The sequence below is a fragment of the Rhinopithecus roxellana genome, chromosome 18 (genome assembly GCF_007565055.1).
Source record: "Rhinopithecus roxellana isolate Shanxi Qingling chromosome 18, ASM756505v1, whole genome shotgun sequence".
Classification (NCBI taxonomy): Eukaryota; Metazoa; Chordata; class Mammalia; order Primates; family Cercopithecidae; genus Rhinopithecus; species Rhinopithecus roxellana.
The window spans coordinates 95,095,294-95,120,037 of record NC_044566.1 but is presented as its reverse complement, the minus strand read 5'-3'; the positions used below and the strand labels follow the sequence as shown (position 1 = coordinate 95,120,037).

The window sequence follows — 24,744 nt, the reverse complement described above, 5'->3', positions numbered from 1 at the left end:
GCTCAACAGTTTGTCCTATCACCACATAACAGCCTACCTCTTTTTTTTTAATTGACACATACATTCCACAATCCCCATTCCATGCTAATTGTTTTTATTGATTACAAATAATAATGTAAACACTCTTCTACAGAAATTCTGGCTTACCTTGTGTGAATATTTTTATAGAGTAGATTTAAAAAGCAGACATGAAGGTCGCACCATTGATACAGGAGTTTGTTTGTTTGTTTGTTTTTGTTTTGAGACAGAGTCTCGCCCTGTCACCCAGACTGGAGTGTAGTGGCTCAGTCTTGGCTCACTGCAACCTGCGCCTCCCGTGTATCTGGGATTACAGGTGCCCGCCACCACCACGCCTGGCTCATTTTTGTATTATTTAGTAGAGACGAGGTTTCACCATGTTGACCAGGCTGGTCTTGAACTCCTGACCTTAAGTGATCCGTCTGCCTCAGCCTCCCAAAGTGCTGGGATTACAGGTGTGAGCCATCGCGCCTGGCCTGATACATACTTTTAGAATCAAGTAGTCTAGTTGGGCACATTTTCTGTTCATTTTTCTAAAAAGTAAATATACATGTTTTTATATTACATTATATATACATACACGCTTTGCAAAAAAATTTTGTTACTTTTTCCCAAATAAGAACTTTTTTACGTCTCCCTCTACCAGCATGACATGTTTATAGTGTCTAATTGGTATTGCATCTGTAATTTTTTTCTGTAGCTGACTGGAAATACCGGCATGCAGGATTGATGGCCTTATCTGCCATTGGTGAAGGGTGCCACCAGCAAATGGAAGGAATTCTAAATGAGATAGTAAATTTTGTTTTACTTTTTCTTCAGGATCCTGTAAGTACCAGTAAATATTTCATTGAAAATGATTAGTGTTGTAACTTCATGTGGAAACCTTATTGCTTTTACTAATGAAAGGGAACGTTTTCCAGCATCCAAGAGTGAGGTATGCAGCCTGTAATGCCGTGGGACAGATGGCTACAGATTTTGCACCTGGTTTCCAAAAGAAATTTCATGAGAAGGTAAGTAACAAGTCCTCAGACACTCAAATCAGACTTTAGGAAGAGGGGTGGACATTTCACCATATATGCCCACTTGGTTTCATTTCACAGGTGATTGCAGCTCTGCTGCAGACCATGGAAGACCAAGGCAATCAACGTGTACAGGCCCATGCAGCTGCTGCCCTCATTAACTTTACTGAAGACTGTCCCAAGTCACTACTTATTCCATACTTGGATAATTTGGTGAAACATCTGCATTCCATTATGGTACTTAAGCTTCAAGAGGTAAGTTTTAAGATCTATAGGCTGCCTTCTCTTCGTAGATTAATTTGGGTTGATTTGATGGGTAAGAACTGGAGAAAGAGGGACTTGCAGTCTGACCATAAAGAATATAAAGTAAAAAAACCAAGGAGGATGTTCAGAGTTGTGGAGTGATGAGTAGAAAAATTCAGATTTGACCAAAATGTGGGCTGATAACCGAAATTGGGAAAGATACAGCTAAAGGTCAGGTAAAATCAGCATATGGATCACCCTGAAAATAAGGCAGAGAAATTTTTGAACTCTGGTTTATGTAAAGTGTGAAAAACCATTCTATGTTCTTAAATGCTGCAAGAAATCATCATATGGTAAGAAATTAGTGTAGTGGCATTGGTTGAGGCATACACATAATGGAGAAGATTTAAGGCAAGACCATCATACTGTCATTGTCCAGGGAGCTTAGATAGTAATAGTGGAAGAGGTGATTCTGAAAGACATTTCATGGGAAGCATTAACAGTTTATTTCTGGCAGTTTGAATTTTAAAAGATGAAAGGGCTAGGCACGGTGGCTCACGTCTGTAATCCCAGCACTTTGGGAGGCTGAGGCAGGTGGATCACCTGAGGTCAGGAGTTCAAGACCAGCCTGGCCAGCATGGGGAAATCCCATCTCTCCTAAAAATACAAAATTAGCCGGGTGTGGTGGAACATGCCTATAATTCCAGCTACTCGGGAGGCTGAGACAGGAGAATCACTTGAACCCGGGAAGCAGAGCTTGCAATGAGCTGAGGTGGCACCACTGTACTCCAACCTGGGCAGCAAGAGCAAAATTGTGTTTCAAAAAAAAAGATAAAAGAGAATAAATTTTAAAATGTTGACTATTCTAACCAGAGTGACAGAAACACAGAAGTTTAGTAACAAGATCATTTTTGAGTATCCAAGTAAAAATGATTATAGTTACAGCTGAAGTAAGGGATGCAACCGGAAAACAATTGAAGGATGTTAGTCCAGCACAGTGCATGAGAGATATAGATGTGAAAAGCAAGGATTTTAGCCTAGTTTATTGTCAAATGCAATGAAAATGGATTACTGTTATAAAAATGAAATGAACAGAAGGCATAGAAAATAAAAGATAGGAACCTGCTCTCAAATTGCTGTAAAAGTGTCTAATGCCCTCAATTCCTATATTTAATATGAACTGGTAGCAAATAGTTAACAAACCACAGTTTGCATAGCACTGGTGATTGGTCAGAGAGCAAGACAAACGAGAAATGCAATGTCTCAGAAGCCAAAGAGAGAGGACTTATAAACAAAGGCCCAAGTGCTCACTGTCAGATGACAGCAGACTAAGAATATGATAAAGGAAACATGCATGTGCCCGAAGGCAGACTGAGGTGGACACCAAGTTGAAGGCAGATAGGTTGGTTGGTTAAATCAGTAATGGATGGATCCAGCGTGACTTTACAGGTTTGGGTGGGTGGCTGTGGTGTGAGAGGCCCTGTGTACCGTACCCCTGCCTTTCCTTCCTGCAGTGAGGCACTATGTGGGTTTTTAAAGATAAGTGGAAGGAATTGTTGGGAATGGGATGATAGGAGAACAGTGTTCATGAGGAAGAGTTGTATGAAGAGAAGGTAGCCTAGCGGAGGAGGAAAGACATTCCTCTGAGGCCAGCGGCACAGTCCATACTAAACGTGGAGCAGAGGTTGAGATGCAGAAGCAGGAAGTGAGATAACTTCCTCAAGACATGGTTGAATGTGTAACACAAGGTAAAGAACTCTGCTGACAGTGTGGGTATAGTTGACGGGGGGAATTACGAAAATCTGAAGTAGTAATTGGGTCAGGTTCATATGAGTCAATAAATATTTTATTTTATTCTTTAATTTATTTTGAGATGGAGTCTCACCCAGGCTGGAGTGCAGTAATGCAATCTCTGCTCACCGCAACCTCTGTCTCCCAGGTTCAAGCGATTCTCCTGCCTCAGCCTCCCAGGTAGCTGGGATTACAGGCATGCACCACCACACCCGGCTAATTTTTGTTTTTTGAGTGGAGACGGGGTTTCACCATGTTGGCCAGGCTGTTCTTGAACTCCTGACCTCAAGTCATCCACCTGCCTGGGACTCCCAAAGTGCTGGGATTACAGGTGTGAGTCACCATGTCTGGCTTCCTTTTTTTTTTTTTTTTTTTTTTGAGACGGTGTCTCGCTCTAGTCAGCCCAGCTGGGATGCAATAGCACAATCTTGGCTCACTACAACCTCTGCCTCCCCAGTTCAAGCAATTCTCCTGCCTCTGCTTCCCGAGTAACTGGGATTACTGGGGTGTACCACCACACCTGGCTAATTTTTATTTGTTTGTTTATTTATTTATTTGTTTGTTTAGAGACAGGGTTTCACCATGTTGGCCAGGCTGGTCTTGAACTCCTGACTCAAGTGATCCGCCCGCCTCAGCCTCCCAAAGTGCTGGGATTACAGAAGAATTATTTTAAAATATTGCTGGTGGCAGGACAGACCCAGCAGCAGATAGGTAGTAAGCATTTGTTACTAGCTGGGTCAGAGAACACCAGATCTTTGGTGCAGAGGAAAAGGTCATCTCATCTGTTTCAGCAAGACAGATGCAGGAGAAGGCAGCAAGTTTCCTTGTTGAGATCTTCTGGGGAGGGGGTGGTTAGAAGATAAAGGAAGGGGCCAAAGAGGGAATTTTCTTTATGACATAGTAAGACAGCACAAAATATAAGTAGAGGAAATCAGTGAAGAAAAAAATGAGTATGAAGATTAAAGTTGATGAACACAAAAATTTTGAGTCCGTATCTATACTCAAGAATTAACTATGCTTTGAGACAAGACAAAAATGAGTAAGGGGTATTGTGTTAACAGAAGACAGAAAAAAAACATAAATAGTTCAACATAAATTCTTTTTATAAAAATTTCCTCCAAAACCTACAGTCTCTGCTTCTGGAGAGGTGGTCTTATTCTGCTGTTTCAGAAAAGCATTCAAGAACTTGAAGGGAGTAGTAATTGTAAATTTAAATACTTCTTCCAGTTTTCCTTTGAAGTAATAATTTGTGTGTCTTCCTTCTAGCTGATTCAGAAAGGCACCAAGTTAGTTTTGGAACAAGTTGTGACATCCATTGCGTCAGTTGCAGATACTGCAGAAGAAAAATTTGTCCCCTACTATGATTTATTTATGCCATCACTGAAGCACATCGTTGAGAATGCGGTTCAAAAAGAACTGAGACTTCTGAGAGGAAAAACTATTGAATGCATTAGCCTCATTGGTCTGGCTGTTGGGAAGGAAAAAGTAAGTAATTTCTATTATGTTAAATTTACTATAAAATTTAGCATAAATTGAGAGTACTAGAGGGATTTTTTCCTTCTGATAAATGGTTTTCTGGATGTTTGGTTTTTTCCTTACTCCTTTCACATTGCTCCTGTTTTATATACAAATGAATTCCTGCCTTCATCTTTTCATTGTTTGTTTGGTTTGGTGTTTTTTGTTTTGTTTTGTTTTTGAGACCAAGTCTCTCTCTTATCGCCCAGACTGGAGTGCAGTGGCACTATCTTGGCTCACTGCAACCTCTGCCTCCCAGGTTCAAGCAATTCTCCTGCGTCAGCCTCCCAAGTAGCTGGGATTACAGGCACACGCCACCTCTCCCAGCTCATTTTTGTTGTTTTTAGTAGAAGTGGGCTTTCACTATGTTGGTCGGCCTAGCCTTGATCTCCTCACCTCAAGCAGTCAGCTCATGGGTGTGAGCCCCCGCTCCCAGCCCGTCTTTTCATTGTTAATATTAAGGTTTCTTTTTAGCTCAGCTGTACTCTTGACGCCTCCTTCTTTCCCCGCCACACACACTGTATCTTGTGGGAGGTGTGTGGAAATCAGTATCCATGTTAGTTCCCTTTAAATATGTGCTTGGAAACATGTCACTTGCTTTCCTATTAATCTAAAATGCGTCAAGTGTTCTCTAAGAGAGAAATCTATGCATATAGATCTTCAGAAAATAATTACCAAGGACCATTGGCCAGTGTGTTTCTCAGCCAACATCTCAGAATTGTTCAAGCTAATGCAAAAGAAATTTCTCTGTCATTGAACCCTCATGTTCTGACCCTCAGAATTATCATCAGGGAACCTCTGTCTTGCCTTCTTCAAAACCAGCATCAGTATTAATTTATATTTGGAACTGGTTTCTGTGAGACACTGACCACTAAAACATTGGTATGTTTTATACCAATAAAATACTTGTGTGTCCCATACTCTGTATATCTGGCGTTCATTGTCTCTTTAAAACGCTGCCTGTCTATACAATGGAGATTACCAGAACTGCAAAGAGTTAAGTGAAAATCATAGACAAAGTTTCATGTAGTGAATTCTATAAACAATCCAAAATTTTTTTTCTGAATTTGAATTCAGTTTTACTGCTTGAAATGCGTAAACCATAGACTAATACCTGATGCCGTTAGAAGTACCTTTATACTGTAGTCCACTGCCCTTCAGTGGAAAATATATTTTTCTAGAAAGTGAACTAAATCTGTCACAATATAGCTAAGAATTTTTCAATATGATAGTTTTATCTATGGAGGTTATGACCTGTGTGGGCAATGTTGTCGATTTTTTGGCAACGCTTTGCTAATTAAGAAACAAATTCGGTAGCAATGAGTGTTCTCTACATATTTTCCTCTAGTTCATGCAGGATGCATCAGATGTGATGCAGCTGTTGTTAAAGACCCAGACAGACTTCAATGACATGGAAGATGATGATCCTCAGGTAAGTGGTCTTAATGCATTTGCCTTGGTCTGCTAATGAGTTATGGACAGCACACGGTTCAATATATTTAAAACAAAAGGAGTGATAGGTTCCTTGACATTCTGTCAACCCCTACTAGCAGAGACATTCTTCACTGATTTTCCTTTTGTTTCTCAAGCCACTTTTTGTAGTCTGTTGTAGGTTGCTCTTGCTTTCTCTGACTCTCAAGTTTTGGTGTTGGTGAGTTCTGTCCAAGGCTCTCTTATCTTCTTACTCCCATGGAGCAGTGTCACTCATAGACATGGCTTCCAGTTTCCTCTGTATGCTTGCAACTTTCAGATCTTCAGAATTGAAGTTTCATTTCTCCAGCATGTAATAGACATCTCCATTCAGGTGTCTCCTAGCCCTTTGAAGTCTGCATGATCTCCTTCCCCTGGCAGAAAATACAGAACCCAAGAATCTCAGGACACACTGCTTGCCTCTCTGCCTGTGAGCAGACAAAGGCATTTCATTAGGAAGAACCCCTGCCTCTCGACACATGTACATACACACATAGGTATACACGCCCAGCTAACGCTTGCTCACAGTTCTCATCCTTTACAAGATTTTCCTGATCTGTTCAGTCTCAATGGTGGGCAGTTCCAGCACTGTGTTATAGTAACATCATAAATGTTTGTCATAATCTTGATGGTATTCCCAACGCCTGACATATAACAAGGCACTCCATAAATAATTGTTGAATTAAATTTTGACTTTACATAGTCACACTGTATTAGTTTAAATAGGAAAACATATCATTTTGCAGAGAAAGCATGTTTTGTTGTTGTTTGCTTTCTTTGCAAAATGACATACAAATATACATGTATGTTTTGTATGTACAGAGATAACAGGCAGGAGGGATACTTAGCAGGCTGCCAACAGTAGGGAGGCTGAGGGGACTGTAAGCCATGGGGAGAGTGGTAAGGACAAGGCATGTTGCTCACCTTTGTATCAGCCAGCATATAGTTTAATGCCTGGCATGTGAGAAACACCCAGTACCTATCTGAAGAGTGGGTGGACTTTTACATATGAAATCATTAAGAGGTGGGGCATGTGTCTGTCCATGCTTAATAAATAGGTAGGTGGATGACAGATACCGGGATAAGAATCACTTTCTAGGTTGCAGGGATGGTGAATGGAACCAGATTCTCTAGGTAATTTGCAGATGATGAAGTCTGTGTAAACAAAGTAATAGGAGAAGAGGTGTTTTAAAGATACTCAGCCACTTAACGAGAAAATTACAACAGCTAAGGGAAAAGGATGTTTTGTTTCTTGGGTTTTAATAAATGTTTAATGAATGGAGTGGCAGGCAATAGGGATACAGAGTCAGATAAAATACATTTCTGCCTTCAAAAAATTTGTGACTGGGAGTTTTCAAAATGTTTGGTTTTGTTCAGGTGATTAGTTTCATTTAGGTGATTCAGATGCTAAGAAAGAAAACTGTAATCACTTACTGAAAGTAGAAAGAAATACCCAAGGTTCTGGTCTTTGTCTTTTGCCTCACCTGCTGTCCACATCCCAGTGTAGGGTGAGTTCACAGGGATTTCATTATTGATTCTGAACCTTTTAAGTATATAACCTTTAGAAATGCTCTTATTGCTTAAGTACTGTAAACATATCAATAAAACATTATGAAATAAGGAAATGGCTTTCTTTATCACATTTACCCATTGCTTTTTAATCTATTTTTTTAATTTTAAATTTTTCCCCCAGATCTCTTACATGATCTCAGCATGGGCCAGAATGTGCAAAATCCTTGGAAAAGAATTTCAGCAGTACCTTCCAGTGGTTATGGGGCCTTTAATGAAGACGGCTTCAATTAAGCCCGAAGTAGCCCTTTTAGATAGTAGGTGTCTTTAGAAGGACCTATCGGTTGTCATAGTTCTCTCTTTGTTGTTATTTGTCATATGCATTTGTTTTCTTTTCCGTTAATAGCCCAAGACATGGAGAATATGAGTGATGATGATGGTTGGGAATTTGTGAACCTTGGAGATCAGCAAAGCTTTGGTATTAAAACTGCAGGACTAGAAGAAAAATCAACTGCTTGCCAGATGTTGGTAAGAGAGCACTATTTTTACTAAACTTTTATTTTACATCTTACATTTATATACATTTTATATGAGTGCTTTTAATAGCTGCTAAAGAAATTACTTTGGAGAGCCAGGAATATATTCCTTAAAAAGCAAAGTTTTCTTTCCATTTTAAAGAAATCGTGTGGATAAACCTTTCGTTATCAGTGCTGTTTTAAATAGCAAAAAACAGGCCGGGAGCGGTGGCTCAAGCCTGTAATCCCAGCACTTTGGGAGGCCGAGGCGGGTGGATCACGAGGTCAGGAGATCGAGACCATCTTGGCTAACATGGTGAAACCCCGTCTCTACTAAAAATACAAAAAATTAGCCGGGCGTGGTGGCGGGCGCCTGTAGTCCCAGCTACTCGGAGGCTGAGGCGGGAGAATGGCATGAACCCGGGAGGCGGAGCTTGCAGTGAGCCGAGATCGCGCCACTGTACTCCAGCCTGGGCAACACAGCCAGACTCCGTCTAAAAAAAAAAAAAAAAAAAAGGCAAAAAACAGCAAATAGCCCAAATTCCTGTTAGCGGGAAGATGAATGATAAATATACAGCCATTACAAAGACTTTAGAATATAAGCTACACGAGGGAAGGATTTTTGTTTGTTTTGTTCTTAGTCTATAGTAGGTGGCCATGGAATATTTTTTAAACAAATTAACAGAAGTGTGTTCATGCTATTTAATGTGAAACAAAACGCTTGATTTCAGTTGTGTAAAAAAATGAATACGGCAGGAAAATCAAAATGTTCGGTTATTATCCCTTATGGTGCTTATGGTGTGCGTATGTGTATTTAGTTCCTAGTTTTCTTTATGAGCATGCGTTTTAAAGTGAAGGATAATACTTTATTTTATTTTATTTTTATCTTATTTTATTTATTTTTGAGATGGAGTCTCTCTTTTTCACCCAGGCTGGAGTGCAGTGGCATGATCTCGACTCACTGCAACCTCCACCTCCGGCATTCAAGTGATTCTCCTGCCTCAGCCTCCCGAATAGCTGGGATTACAGGCGCCTGCCACCACAGCCGGCTTCTTTTTGTATTTTTAGTAGAGATGGGGTTTCACCATTTTGGCCAGGCTGGTTTTGAACTCCTGACGTCAGGTGGTCTGCCTGCCTCGGCCTCCCAAAGTGCTAGGATTACAGGCGTGAGCCACTGCACCTGGCCAATACTTATTTTTAAAGTTAGATTTTAGAAATTATGGTATATTACAAATTTAGCAGTTAAGTAAACCTAAATAAAAGTTGCTTCAATTTTATTTTGTATTTATATTACATGTTCTAATTCATTTAAAAGTATATTTCTTATTGTTATCTACAATACTTAGTAGCTATAAATTATAAACACTTTGGATTTTTGTGGGTTTTTTCCCCTCAACTGGAGAGCAAATACAAATAATAACATCTTAAAACAGAGTAATCTTTAGATGTAGTAGAAGAGAATGAAACAATTAGGTTTTTTGGGGTTTCTTTTTGCTTTTTGAGACGGAGTCTTACTCTGTCGCTCAGGCTGGAGTGCAATGGCTTGACCTCAGCTCACTGCAACCTCTGCCTCCTGGGTTCAAGCGATTCTCCTACCTCAGCCTTCTGAGTAGCTAGGATTACAGGCGTGCACCACCACGCCTGGCTAATTTTTTGTATCTTTAGTAGAGGCGGGTTTTCATCACATTGGCCTGGCTGGTCTCGAACGCCTGACCTTGCGATCCCTCTGACTGTCACCCAGGCTGGAGTATAGTGGCACGATCCCAGCTCAGTGCCACTTCTACCTCCTGGGTTCAAGCGATTCTCCTGCCTCAGCCTCCCAAGTAGCTGGCATTACAGGCGGCCGCCACCAGGCCTGGCTAATTTTTGTATTTTTAGTAGAGATGGGGTTTCACTGTGTTGGCCAGGCTGGTCTTGAACTCCTGACCTCGTGATCTACCCGCCTCGGCCTCCCAAAGTGCTGGGATTACAAGCATGAGCCACCATGCCCAGCCATGATTTTTTAAAAACACAAAATACCAGCCGAGCACGGTGGCTTATGCCTGTAATCCCAGCACTTTGGGAGGCCGAGACGGGCGGATCACGAGGTCAGGAGATCGAGACCATGCTGGCGAACATGGTGAAACCCCGTCTCTACTAAAAATACAAAAAAATTAGCCGGGCGTGGTGGCAAGCGCCTGTAGTCCCAGCTTCTCAGGAGGCTGAGGCAGGAGAATGGTGTGAACCTGGGAGGCGATGGAGCTTTCAGTGAGCGGAGATCGCGCCACTGCACTCCAGCCTGAGAGACAGAGCGAGACTCCGTCTCAAAAAAAACAAAACAAAACAAAACAAAAACAAAAAAACCCAAAATATCAGAAGCCTATTTGCTACACATTTACAAAGTAAATGCTACAGTTAACTGATGTGTTGGGGGAGGGGTGTTGTATCTTTTAGAATGATTTTTCCTCAATAAGTGATACATTTTGTTCGATGTATTGGCTAAAACTTGCTGAATAGAGTGTGAATGATTCCAGCCTTGGAAAGACAATATATACAACAATAATTTCCTTTCTTTTTCTTTTTGTCGCTCACCAATACTACAATCATTTCATGACCCTTTTCATACTCCTTTTAGTTGGAAGACTAATTTGACAGTTGTACATGCAGCTTTAAATGTAGTTCTAGTCAAAGTACAACTTCCTATGGTCCTTAATGATTTTGCTGTTTGTTAATATTAATGCTTGAAAACTAACATGAATCTTTATTTCCTCCCAATACTTTGGTTACAGGTTTGCTATGCTAAGGAGTTAAAGGAAGGCTTTGTGGAGTACACCGAACAGGTTGTCAAACTGATGGTCCCTTTACTGAAGTTTTATTTCCACGATGATATCCTACAACCTTTGAATACAAAACGTGTAGATTTAGTAAAGTTGTTTCTTGGAGTATTAGACAGTGTTCACTGAAGTAGACATCACCATGATTGTATTTGCACTAACTGTACTTCGAGGTGATAAGGTCGGTCCTCTGCGTGTGCCTTTGTTTCCACTTGTGCCAAAACATGAAAAAGAAAATGTCAGCTATCCTCTGTTTGTCAGCTTTCTGTGGCCCACTTAAGGATTTAAGGATAAATAATTAGCAAATGATTACAATTATATATAGTTGCTACTTTCCCCAAATATCTTTTGGTAAACGTTAAGAAAATAAGACTTCTATTTTAAAAGATGGTGTCTCACTCTGTCACCTAGGCTGGAGTGCAGTGGCATGAGCAGGACTCACTGAAACCACAACCTCCCAGGTAGCTGGGACCTACGTGCACAACACTGTGCCCAGCTAGATTTTTATTATTATTATTATTATTTTGTAGAGATAAGGTCTCCCTATGTTGCCCAGGCTGGTCTCAAACTCCTGGGCTCAAGCAATCCTCCTGCCTTGGCCCCACAAAGTTACGGGATTAAAGGCGTGAGCCACTGTGCCTGGCAAAGACCTGTCTTAATAGATTAGAGAACCAGCGATAGATAGTCAACTTTCTGTAGCAGTGAGAATCCTCCATTTCCAATGTGGATAGCACCTTTAGGGGGAAACGTCACTTGATACATCTGCATTCTCTTTTGAGACAGTCTCACTCTATTGCCCAGGCTGGAGTGCAGTGGCACGATCTCAGCTCACTGCAACTGCCACCTCCCAAGTTCAAGTGATTCTTCTGCCTCAGCCTCCTAAGTAGCGGGGATCACAGACATGCGCTACCATGCCCAGCTAACTTTTGTTTGTTGTTGTTTTTTTGTTTGTTTTTTGTTTTTAGTAGAGACGGGTTTTCACCACTTTGGCCAGGCAGGTCTCGAGCTCCTGACCTCAGGTGATCCACCCACAACTGCATTCCAATATCCTTCTTAACATAATAATAGTCAAAATTAATATTTTCCGGTACATTGTTATGTCTTTACACACAAGAGAATGTTAGAGCCCAGACACAAATCCCGATCTCTCTGACTCCAAAGCCCCTTTGTCATCATTCCTCTTACGATATCTTTTTTTTTTTTTTTTTTTTTTGAGACGGAGTCTCGCTCTGTCACCCAGGCTGGAGTGCAGTGGCCGGATCTCAGCTCACTGCAAGCTCCGCCTCCCGGGTTTACGCCAGCCTCAGCCTCCCGAGTAGCTGGGACTACAGGCGCCCGCCACCTCGCCCGGCTAGTTTTTTTTGTAATTTTTAGTAGAGACAGGGTTTCACCATGTTAGCCAGGATGGTCTCGATCTCCTGACCTCGTGATCCGCCCGTCTCGGCCTCCCAAAGTGCTGGGATTACAGGCTTGAGCCACCGCGCCCGGCCTACAATATCTTATAGTGGTGTCCTTTACAGAAGACAGCTTTTACCCAGCAAAGACCTACTTCCCAGGATGCCAGAGGACAAAGCGAAATTGCTTTTAAGAGGAAGTTATCAAGACCTTATTTTGTAAATGAGATTATAGGGAAAGACAATTTAATCTTTATTGAAAAACTGAAAAGGCCAGCATAGGAAGAGGTCCTCGGTGGTTTTTTTCAGGGAAATGCTTGAGTTGCATTTATTAGAAACAGATACTACCTAAGGTTTTGAGGTAGGTACACCTTGAGGCATGCTAATGGTCATAGGTCCTTTCATAGTCATTTTTGTATTTTGGTTTGCATTTGAGCAGTAGGCAGCCCTTCACTGCTGCTGGACTCATTCCTGCCACTATTATAGGTGACAGAGGAGATGGGAGGTATGTCTTTTCTATTTTCATACATGCTTTATATTTAACACAAGCTCTTGGATATCTTAGATAAACAGAAGTTGCCTAGCACTACTATTAATGCATTGAACCCTTTAACATTTAAGTGAAATAATAAACAGTCTTTTGAGGTTCCTTAACAATCAAACGTGTTCGAGTGGCAGCAGCAGAATCCATGCCTCTTCTCCTGGAGTGTGCAAGAGTCCGTGGTCCTGAGTATCTCACACAGATGTGGCATTTTATGTGTGATGCTCTAATTAAGGCCATTGGTACAGAACCAGATTCAGACGTCCTCTCAGAAATAATGCATTCTTTTGCAAAGGTGAATATTTTTCTCTTAAAAAATATGTATAAGGTGGTATGTTCATTTATTAGTCTTGCTAAAAGTTTTTTAAAAAATTTTTTTGAGACAGAGTATTACTCTGTTACCCAGGCTGGAGTGCAGTGGCACAGTCGCAGCTCACTGCAACCTGCGCCTCCTGGGTTCAAGCAATTCTCATGCGTGATCCTTCCAAGTAGTCGGGATTACAGGCATGTGCCACCACACCTGCTACTTTTCGTATTTTTGGTAGATATTCCCCAGGCTGGTCTCAAACTCCTGGCCTCAGGTGATCCACCTCGGCCTCCCAGAGTGCTGGGATTACAGGTGTAGGCCAGCTAAATAAATTTTTATGTGCTGTAGTGTATGATTTTTTTAAAAATAAAAATGTTAAATTTTTTGTTTTAATATTTTGGTATTATTATGTTTCTTTTAAAGAGGGTAAATTTGCCTTGGAAGGGCAGTATAGTTAGAGGGAATGATACAGGCAACAGCATGAAAGCATGCATTCTTTGGAAAAAGAGAAGAAATTCTGAATAGTATTTTAGTCTTGTACTTAATAATCCAACTACAGAAGCTTGGGTATCATCTCTAGTTTCTGTTCTTTCTACTTTCCTCAGTTCCTCTCTGTTTTTTTTTTCATTGCCGCATCTCTTTTTCATGCCGTTGAAATAGCCCCCTTGGTCTACTCCAGATATCTCCTTTCTTTTGCTCTCAGTTCATTCTGTTTTCCTCAAGCACTGCCTTGCTCTTCATTGAATCACTTCCTTTCTCATACAGTGTCACTCCCATTTTGCACAACTGTAGTTTGCTCCAATCTTGATTGAAGATTTACAGTTTCTCAGCATCTTTATGTGTCCTTATTTACACTCTTGTAATTCAGAATTCCTTCTGTTTTTCCAAAAAAAGCGTGCTTCCATACCTTTGCCTATATTATTTCTTCTACCTCTAATACCCTTCCTTCAGTGTTCTTTTATGTTGTGTGTACCGAGTATGGATATAGCAGTTGTGCTCCTTAGGAGCTGGTGTGTGTGTGCTCCATCTTTGAATCCTCAGTACCTGGCATGATGCCTGGCACCTAGGTGTGCTCAGTAATGTTTAAAAGAAAATGTTTTTTCTAACTCCAATCTCTACAATGCTGTCATTCTAACAAATACAAGCTAAGCATATGTAAATAATTAATCTTCCAGGATACTGAACTGTGTTCATTTTTCCGTATGATTCTTAGTGGAGTTTAACTTTAGACTCTCAACACCCCTAATCTTATGGATTGTTTTCTTTTCTCAACCTCATTAGTGCATTGAAGTAATGGGAGATGGATGCCTTAATAATGAACACTTTGAAGAACTGGGAGGTATATTGAAAGCAAAGCTTGAAGAACATTTTAAAAATCAAGAATTACGACAAGGTAAGTTTTCCATGCTTTTATTTCTGAATACAATCCTTGACCATTTTGGTGATCATTTAAAAACATTTATTTGGGTATGTTTTAGTTAAAAGACAAGATGAAGACTATGATGAACAGGTCGAAGAGTCACTACAAGATGAGGTAAATTTTTCCCTTTGGAACTTACATGATCACTTGCATCTGAAAGACTTGTAAATGCCTCAGTTTCTGATATATGTGAGTTGTCATTCTGATGTAATTATCAGTCTTTAGCAGAGGAATTGGATATATTTCCCCTCTTAATTTATGAATGAGTAATTTGAAATTAAACTGATATGTCTTTTGGTGCTATGTGCATTTTGTTGTAATACCTCACTCAGCAAAACACCTTGAGGTTTTCCTAGTTCATTTACATATTGCTCACAACAACCATTTGTTTTTTGTGGTGCTTTCACTGTTTTAAAGATGAGTAACCTGAAATTCCAGTGTGAAATGATTGCCCTGAGTCACACTATTGACCGTCTGGGGCCTTTTTCACCAGGTTACTTAGTTCTCTCATCAAACCACCTAGGACTGTCAAGCATACTTCATTGTGTGTTTAGAGTCCAGCATCTCATCTGTGGCCACTTGGTGGGCCAGTGCTACCATGTAGGTAGTACCAGCTTCCTGAAGGTGCCCACATGCTTGTAGGCCCAAATTGCCACTAACAGCGGGACCCCATTCTCCCCACCATCCACCCCGAAGTGAGGATTATTCTGCTGAAAACAAAGTAAAAATAGTAAAAACACCTTCATTTCAGAATGTAGAAATTAGAGATAATTTTTCAACCCATCTATTTTAATTGTGTTCTGAGGAAAATCTTTGCAGTAAATACAGTTCTTGCCACACACCTTTGTCTTTCCAAGACTGGCCTTTGATTAGTAAGAGACATGATAACCCACCCTTGACTTCAGTCTCTAGACTCTTGATTTACCCTTAACACAGGAATGAGAAATTGATTTTCTGCATTTTTTAAGGTTTTTATAAATGTTACTATTGGTAATAGAAAATATACTTTTTAATCCATATGGGTGTGTATGTGTGTGTGTGTTTTTTTTTTTAGGATGATAATGATGTTTATATTCTGACCAAAGTGTCAGATATTTTACATTCAATATTCAGTAGCTACAAAGAAAAGGTATTACCATGGTTTGAACAGCTGCTTCCATTAATTGTCAACCTCATTGTAAGTGTTACCTTTCTTAGTAGTTGTTTTGGATAGTTAACCTAGAATTCTTTTCACTGCAGCATAAAATCTAATGCTTGAAGTTAAAATGGGTCTCAGAAATGATTGTTTCCATTGTACATCTTTGATTTTATCAAGTTGACTGCATTACCCTGGACGTTTTCTTATTCATTGTGTGCTCGAAGATTCCTAACTTAGTTTTCCATAGGCCAGTTCAGTTCTAACACATCTGAAAGACATACAAGTGATTTATTTTTATTATTTCAGATTATATATGCCCTCCTAAATTAATAAAAGGAAACAGAATGGTTACTTCTTTTTTAGTGGACCATAAATAATTCAATTATCTTTGTTATGTACTACCAGCAATCATGGATTATGGATAATGAGCTTATATATATATATATATATTTTTTTTTTAACCTTCTCTCACCCATATATTTGATGTTTTAAAAAATGTTTTATAGACTTTTGTTTGTTTGTTTTTCTCAAGATAGAGTCTTGCTCTGTCGCCCAGGCTGGAGTGCAGTGGTGCTATCTCGGCTCACTGCAGCCTCCGACTTCTGGGTTCAAGCAATTCTCCTGCCTCCGCCTCCTGAGTAGCTGGGATTACAGGCGCACGCCACCACGCCCAGCGAATTTTCAGAGATGGGGTTTCACCATGTTGACTGGGCTGGTCTCCAACTCCTGACCTTGTGATCCACCCGCCTCAGCCTCCCGAAGTGCTGGGATTACGGGCATGAGCCACTGCTCCCAGCTCTAGACTTCCTATTTTAAAGCAGTTTTAGATTTACAACCAAATTGAACAGGAGGTACAGAGATTTCCCATGTGCCTGTGCCCCCGTGCATGTATGGCCTCAGCACCATTAACACCCCCCATCACGGTAGTAGATACATGTGTTTCCATTTATGGGCCTACATCAACACATCATATAATGGCCTATTCAGTTTTTTGGGGTTTTTTTTTTTTGTATCTTTAGTTGTGTTTTTTTTGTTGGGTTTTTAGTAGAGACGGGGTTTCATCGTATAGGCCAGACTGGTCTCAAACTCCTGACCTTGTGATCCGCCTGCCTCGGCCTCCCAAAGTGCTGGGATTACAGGCGTGAGCCACCGCACCCAGCCGTGTATTGGGTTTTTTTAAAATATATTATAAATTAGCAGCTGTCATCAGATGTTTGGAATTTTTCTTTTTGGCTTTCAATTTTGCATTTTATTGTATTAAGTAGTGCATTACATTTTTTAAAAGATTCAGGCACACATGACTTAGCCTGTTGAATAAATACTATATGTTAAGATCTTTGCAGCTTTTATTATTATTGTATTTTTTTAATGTAGCAGTACCATTGTCTTTTTTACAAAGTAGATTTATATACAGTGCTGCCACTGTCAGTCCTTCTGTGTGATAATGTCAGATTGTAGAGTTCTGTAACAAATCACACATGTCTTTGAAACCTAAATTTTATTAAATCTATGTATTTTATTGAATATCGTTGGTCACAAGAAGTGGTTGTTACTATGTTTTCTTCTTTCTTTTGCCTATATCAGGAATATCAATGTAAACAGATAGTCTATAGTGAATATTTCTTTACATTCTTTATGTACACCAGTATTTGAAGCTTAAAAGAGAATTTCTTTTGTAGTGTCCACATAGACCATGGCCAGACAGACAATGGGGATTATGCATCTTTGATGATGTCATAGAACACTGTAGTCCAGCCTCATTTAAATATGCAGAATATTTCTTAAGACCAATGCTCCAATATGTATGTGACAACAGCCCAGAAGTCAGGCAAGCAGCTGCATATGGCCTGGGAGTCATGGCACAGTATGGTGGAGATAATTATCGCCCTTTTTGTACAGGTACCTTTGCTTATTCAGTTACGTGCATTCCAGACATCCTGTGTATCCCCACTTTACTCTTTACCACACTCCCAAACATTATTTGCCTATTTCTGCTGTAGTCTGTTTTCAAACATCTCATCTGTAGCATTTAGGATTCTAGATGATAAAAAGATATGATTTATTCTCGTAGAAATAGAATCAAAGACATCCCCTGCCCCCAGCCTTCCGGGGTGCATTTCTCTTTGCATTTTGGTGATATACAATAGCCTTAGAATAGGAGTTTTTTGTTTTGTTTTGTTTTGTTTTAATTGAGATGGAGTCTTGCTCTGTCATCCAGACTGGAGTGCAGTGGCACAATCTCGGCTCACTGCAACCTCAGCCTCCCGGGTTCAAGCAGTTCTCCTGCTTCAGCCTCCTGAGTAGCTGGGACTACAGGCGCGTGCCACCACAGCTGGCTAATTTTTTCTGTTTTTAGTAGAGACGGGGTTTCACCGTGTTAGCCAGGATGGTCTCAATCTCCTGACCTCGTGATCGGCCCACCTCAGCCTCCCAAAGTGCTGGAATTACAGGCATGAGCCACCATGCCCGGCAGAATAGGACTTTTAAAACTTACTGGGGAGTATAGTTAAGCAGCTTTTAAAGCTGCAGTACCCTTGGGTGATGTGGTGAGTACTATAAATCTGGAGGCCACTAATCTCTCTGGGTCTCTTAAGTTAGTAGAGGACTAGTGCTCCTGTCCATGCTGTGGCAGTCCCCCTCTGTTACCATTCTGTAATGACATAGCCAAGAAGACAACACTTCCCATACATTTTAACATTTCTTTACCATAATCAATATCTGGACCAAAACCAAAAATATGTATATTCATTTGCATGAAAATGTGAGGTTTTGGCTGAACTTCTTTCAAATGCTTATTTTAGAAGCACTTCCCCTCCTGGTAAGAGTTATTCAGTCTGCGGATTCTAAGACCAAAGAAAATGTCAATGCTACAGAGAACTGCATCTCAGCAGTAGGGAAAATCATGAAGTTCAAGCCTGACTGTGTAAATGTTGAAGAGGTCCTTCCACACTGGTTGTCTTGGCTTCCACTACATGAAGATAAAGAAGAAGCTGTTCAGACTTTCAATTATCTGTGTGACCTGATTGAAAGGTAAGAAAGCAGACTGTGACCTTATTTCCTTCCCCTCCACAGTGCTTCCTGATTTTTCTTGCTTAACATCGGTCTTTTAAGGTTTAACCAATGATCTCTGCACAGTCCTCAGTTGGATAGGTTTATAATAGTGCTGTCTTTATAAGTCATATTAAGAAACCATATCACGGTTAACATTGTCCTTATAATAAAGTCTAATTTTGAGTTATTCTTTATGAAATTAGATTCAACAGATGAAGCACTTTAATTATTTATTTCTGTATTTTTAAATTTTTTTGGTAGTGACAAGGTCTTAACTGTTTTGCCCAGGCAGGTCTCAAACTCTTGGCCTCAAGATATCCTCCCACCTCAGCCTCCCAAAGTGCTGGGATTACAGGCATGAGCCACCAAACCTGGCCTAAGGGCATGTTGTTTAGTGTCTGTTTTCTAAGTCCAAGTTCCCCCCATAATATAATCAGATCTAAGCTCTGTCACTATTGATTATTATTTTTAGGTTATGAATAAATTCAAGGGCTACAACGAGTGGAGTTTATAGCAATAGGCCAACAGGCATATTCTCCATGCTTGTTTTAAGTTCAGGTTCACATAAGAAATGGGTTTGAGTCTTCCACTGAGTACATCATTAAGGAATGTAACAGCCATCCTGCAGTCTACGTGCTCCTGCATCTGAAATGACCAGGTCTTTTCTTTTTGAGACAGAGTCTCGCTCTGTCGCCCAGGCTAAAGTGCAGTGGCGCGATCTCGGCTCACTACAAGCTCCGCTTCCCGGGTTTACGCCATTCTCCTGCCTCAGCCTCCCGAGTAGCTGGGACTACAGGCGCCCGCCATCTCGCCCGGCTAGTTTTTTGTGTTTTTTAATAGAGACGGGGTTTCACCACGTAGGCCAGGATGGTCTCAATCTCCTGACCTCGTGATCCACCCGTCTTGGCCTCCCAAAGTGCTGGGATTACAGGCTTGAGCCACCGCGCCCGGCCAGACCAGGTCTTAATCATGCTATTTGATCATCTCCCTTGAAAACGACTACTCTGAAATTCTCTTAGTGACAAAGACTAGAATTCTTAAATTCACTTTTAGGTTTTTTCCTGTTAAACTTGCCTGAGTTTATTTCTCAGTTTATTCTTGAAATGTTTATATAATTTTTTTGAACTTCAGAGTTATTTTAGAACCAATTTTGTAGTAGCAAAATAAAATTTTATTTTGTTAAGAAACTTATTCTTAGTAATACATTTTTTTAAGACATCACAAATTATTTGTAAGGTATTTAGAGCATTCTGTTGTGTTTGGCCCTTAAAACAATCCTGAGAGATGAGTCCAGTATTTTTTTTTTTTTCTAATTTAGGAAGAAATGAAGAGTTCATATATAAGAATGGCTGGTTTTCTTAGTGAACACATAATCATATTTCTCCTTACAAATTTCACTTACTAAGGTTTTCTTCTCATTTGTCAGTAATCATCCAATTGTTCTTGGCCCAAACAATACCAATCTGCCCAAAATATTTAGTATAATTGCGGAAGGAGAAATGCACGAGGCAATTAAACATGAAGATCCTTGTGCCAAACGTCTGGCCAATGTCGTTCGCCAAGTACAGGTAAGCTGATTTGGTTGAACTGGGAAAGGGGAGATAAAGCCTTTTTGTTTTTATATTCCTCTATGAGAAGAAACTAGAAATCTAATAGCTAAGGGAATTTTATTTTTATATTTTCATAGTCTCTTGTCTGTAAGCCTCAAATGGATTATACTTAATGTAATCCATCCATATGTTCTTATTATTTGTTAGAATTAAAACCTTCATCTTAGGACATTTTGAGCCTACCAGTTGGTGCTTAACACAAGCTTATTATGTGTAGTTTTTCTGCCTATCTGAAGAAAAAAAACCGAGATTTAATAATAACTTGGCACCTGCCAAAAAACTTTAGATGATTTTTACTTCCTATGTTCATGTGGTATATGGGTTACTTTAAGATGTTACCTGCTTTGTGTAGCTTTATCAATGCAAAAATGAAGAAACCTTACTGTAAATGAAATGAACTTTAAAAAAATGAACAGATTTCTTGCTTTTACAATGATACTCATCAAAATAAACTACCTAGGGAGAAGGTATTTTGGCATTATTACAGTCTACCTATGATGATGATTAAAATCCTTCCAAATGAGCATTTTGCCATGTCTAAGTCTGTGAACATGTTTTTTTCCCTAGACTTCTGGAGGATTGTGGACTGAGTGCATAGCACAGCTCAGTCCTGAGCAGCAGGCCGCCATTCAGGAGCTCCTGAACTCTGCGTGAAGGCCCTTAATGTCACCCACCAGAAAACTAACTACAAATAAACGCTTACCCTTTCGTTTAGGTTTCTTTGTTTTGTTTTTGAGCAAAAGAGAGCGGTAGTGTTGTGTGTAGGCCATTTTGGAGAGCCATGAGCAGGAAGAGCAGCGCTGTGTTGCAGAATGGAGTTTCCATGGATTTCTACCAGACCAGTGAAGGAGTTCCTGGAAGCCCTGCAGTAGCACTGAAGAGTATTTTTCTATTGGTATAACCCACCCACCTGAAGGGGAAAGGGAAATCAAATTAATTTTTCTCGTTAGACATAAGGAAATTTAAGGAAAAACAGCTTTAAGAACAGTTACTCAGCGCAGATGTGTGTTCACACAGATTGCTCTGCACTCAGTGTTCATTGTTAATTGGCGTGTGAGTCTTTCTGTAGGGTAGAAAGAAGCCTACTACCCAACAAACCAGTAGACCCAAACGTTGAAAAAAACTGATGACAGACAACAAGCATGAAGATGGCATATTTGATGTCACTTTGGTTCTTTTTCCCAGAAGGCTTATACAGTGACTCAGTTGGGAAGCTTTCCAGCTTCCAGCCCTTGAATGTGAAGTGTCATTGGCATGTCTGGCAGTAGTCTCTTATTCACTCCTCAATAAACAACATTGAATACAAAAGAGGCTTGTGTAAAAACTCAGTACTGTCTGGCTTGGATTCATTTCATGTTTTTAATATAAGAATGATCTAATATTTTTTTAAAGTAATAGCTATCAGTAATAGCTGAGTGTTTTTTCCCCTAATATTTTCCTTGTGCAATTCAGACTTAAGCATCGAGTTTTTACCATCTTCCACTGTAAGCTAAGTTATGATACCTATTCCATTCACAATTGGTGTTCTTTTTAAGGTTTGCAAATTCCAACCAATTTTGTAGCTAGGATTGTTCTGATTAGCTCAAAAAGATTTGGCTTAGTGTTTTCATTGCAAATTATAATTGCTGTAGAGCCACACACAACTTTTGAACTTATAAGTATTATGGCTAAAGTTATTTGCTGAAAATTTCAGTAAAATGTGTGAATGTTTCTTTATGTATTAACCTCATAGCAGTAAATGACTTGCTGTTGTTTAATTTTTCTAAGGCATCTTAATAGACTTCTGTTGAAAACTTCAGTGTTAACATTTTTATAGTTTGTACTAAATTTAACCGTGATATAAAAATGAATTTTATGCATAGATCAGAATTTTAAATTAAAGGTTTTTTCTTTAAATGATTTGTATTACTTTATTAAAACTAAATCTGAAATGGAATAGAAAATGGAATGGATTACATACAGATGGTTTACTTGTTAGCAGATGCCCTTCAAATATATTTTCCGTTTGCAGCACAACACCATTGCCTGGAGGTTTCCGAATCTAGCAAAACAAAATATTAAATGACTTCACCTGCGCAGTCCTTGGTTTCACTGGATGGATACCTGTGGGCTCTTGTAATGTGTGTGGTAATATTTGGAACTTTATAGCCTGTATTTCTTGGGAGAAAAAGATGGGAATTGGAGTAAAAAATGTGTCAAGACAACCCATTTCTGCTTTCTTGTGTAGCATCTGCAAAGCCAATTCATGTACTGATGCCAGTCAGCTAGAGCAATGTAGGTTTTTAAAATTTAAATTATGACTACACTTTATTACTACACTTTCAGAAAAGAAACATGTTGGAAACATGGCACACCTGCAGGAGTTGAGATGACAGTGTGGTCAGAGGATGTGTTTGGGAGAACCTAGTGTTTGCTGGGCACAGCGCTAAGTGCTTTGGGAGCAAGAACCTCCTACCTTTCAGTTTAAACACTAGTGGTATTGTCACATACCGCTCACACCTGAGATGGACGTAGAGCAAGGTTCTAAGAACTCTGAAAGAAGTGCTCTGTTCAATGCAGACTGGCAACGTCCTCCTTGGTGAAAGCAGAAAAGCAAAGAGGTAATTGGAGTTGAATCAAGTTAATAGGGAAGGTTGGTAGTAAATGCTGTTAGTGTGACATGATTCTGAAATCCAGAGCTCAGAACTAACTGCAGGATGTACCATGAACTAACAATTCTTTGAAAGGACCTGGGGAAACATTTTTAATACCTCATTCTGTCTATGCAAGATGAAAATTCGTGGAGTTTTTTTCTTGGCTTTTGTACCAAATTTAGGGGTCTTGATGTCAGCAAGTGATATATATTGTTTATAAATGCAAGCTGTTTCTGGAGGGAAAAAAATGTGTGTGGCTCTTAGATTTTCTGGGAATTTTGTAACAAGTTACACGCACAAGTGTTAGAATCTTTCGCATAACTCAATTTGGAGTATTTTTAAAATGCTGTATCTTTAAAGAAAAGTAAAATTGTCTTAAAGCTAATTTGACACTTCTGTAATCAGAGGCAACCTTATAATTCTGGAGTTATAGTTTGACAGAACCATCAGTAAAGACATAACCAAATAAATGGCCTTGGTGCACCTGGTCTGATGATTAAAAAAAAGGGGGGGGGAGCTTACAGTCTTGCAAGCATTATATTTTTATGATCTAATCTTTTGAGTGGGTGCCTGTTCAAGCAACTTGAAAGGCTAAGGAGCTAAGTAAATGTTTTACTTAATTGCTTCATTCTGCCTAGGAGTATTGTTGCATCAGTTTTCTGTGTTGCACAGAAATCACCTTGCCGGCCGGGGTCGGTGGCTCACGCCTGTAATCCCAGCACTTTGGGAGGCCAAGGCAGGTGGATCACCTGAGGTCGGGAGTTGGAGACCAGCCTGGCCAACATGGTGAAACCCCATCTCTACTAAAAATACAAAAAGTAGCCAGGTGTGGTGGCAGGTGCCTGTAATCCCAGCTACTCAGGAGGCTGAGGCAGGAGAATCACTTGAACCCGGGAGGCGTGCATTGAGCCAAGATTGTGCCACTGCACTCCAGCCTGGGCAACTGGGTGAGACTCCCATCTCAAATAAAAATTTTTTAAAAAAAAACCTGAAATCACTTTGCTTCTCTTAACCTTCTTTGCCACAAAAGATTAACAGCCAAAACCTGCCATGTTTGCTATTCCTAACCAGATTTTCTTTCTCAGCCCTAAAAGTATGAGTACCACTATTTTAGAAGAAGAAAGTGAATGACCCACAATGTATGCACATCACACTTGGGAGGAAGCGTGGATATTTACTTCCAGCACTTGGAACTTCTGAAGGGTGATGCTGGGGAGTAGGGGTTAATTCTAACAACATGCTACCCTAGACTTGCACCCTTTTTCCCCACACAGCTGTAATCCTTCCAGTGTTATGCCAGACAACATTTGGGCTGATTATTTCTATGTATTTACTATATTTGAATGGATGAATACAAACATTTTAAAGATAAATTTTAGCTAAATTTATTCACTTCTCAGAATGAATCCAGAAGTGGTACAATAATGATTTTTTGGTAAAACATTACAAAATTTTTTTTCTAAATTCCACTAAGGCAGCAGAGTATAATTCTGAAATGTGTTCTTTCATAATTCAGGATCTTTCATTGTGTATTTCCTCTTGATCTATTGTTTCTGTCCTCTTGACTAGCATTCAGATTGTAATGGAAACCAGAATAGTGCCACTTGCTATGAATCAGAAATTAGTTCCCCTGTTTCCCTAGAAGTTTTGTAATACTTGGGTAGAAAATGTAAGAGTTTGGATCAGCCCGACAACTCGCTCCTGTGATCTTAAGGTACACTTTAAAAGATCATGGTGCTATGTGGTTATGACCAGAG

The 24,744-nt window shown here is 39.8% G+C and overlaps 1 protein-coding gene across 2 annotated transcripts in view; it reads left to right on the top strand.

The window, feature by feature from the left end:
- The window catches only part of IPO5 (importin 5), a 49,256-nt gene extending 25,799 nt beyond the window's left edge, over positions 1-23,457 (top strand). The window contains exons 11-26 of one of the 2 annotated variants that reach the window (XM_030922030.1): positions 719-843; positions 939-1,028; positions 1,119-1,292; positions 4,338-4,556; positions 5,935-6,018; positions 7,750-7,882; positions 7,972-8,093; positions 10,849-10,945; positions 12,951-13,123; positions 14,417-14,528; positions 14,614-14,669; positions 15,610-15,732; positions 17,373-17,592; positions 18,495-18,723; positions 20,171-20,312; positions 20,922-23,457. In XM_030922030.1, coding sequence (XP_030777890.1) covers positions 719-843; positions 939-1,028; positions 1,119-1,292; positions 4,338-4,556; positions 5,935-6,018; positions 7,750-7,882; positions 7,972-8,093; positions 10,849-10,945; positions 12,951-13,123; positions 14,417-14,528; positions 14,614-14,669; positions 15,610-15,732; positions 17,373-17,592; positions 18,495-18,723; positions 20,171-20,312; positions 20,922-21,008 — 2,186 coding nt within the window. In that variant the 3' untranslated portion in view covers positions 21,009-23,457. The remainder of the gene's footprint in view (positions 1-718; positions 844-938; positions 1,029-1,118; positions 1,293-4,337; positions 4,557-5,934; positions 6,019-7,749; positions 7,883-7,971; positions 8,094-10,848; positions 10,946-12,950; positions 13,124-14,416; positions 14,529-14,613; positions 14,670-15,609; positions 15,733-17,372; positions 17,593-18,494; positions 18,724-20,170; positions 20,313-20,921) is intronic. The other variant, XM_030922031.1, reaches the window with a different exon arrangement.
- The last annotated feature ends 1,287 nt before the right edge of the window (positions 23,458-24,744 follow it).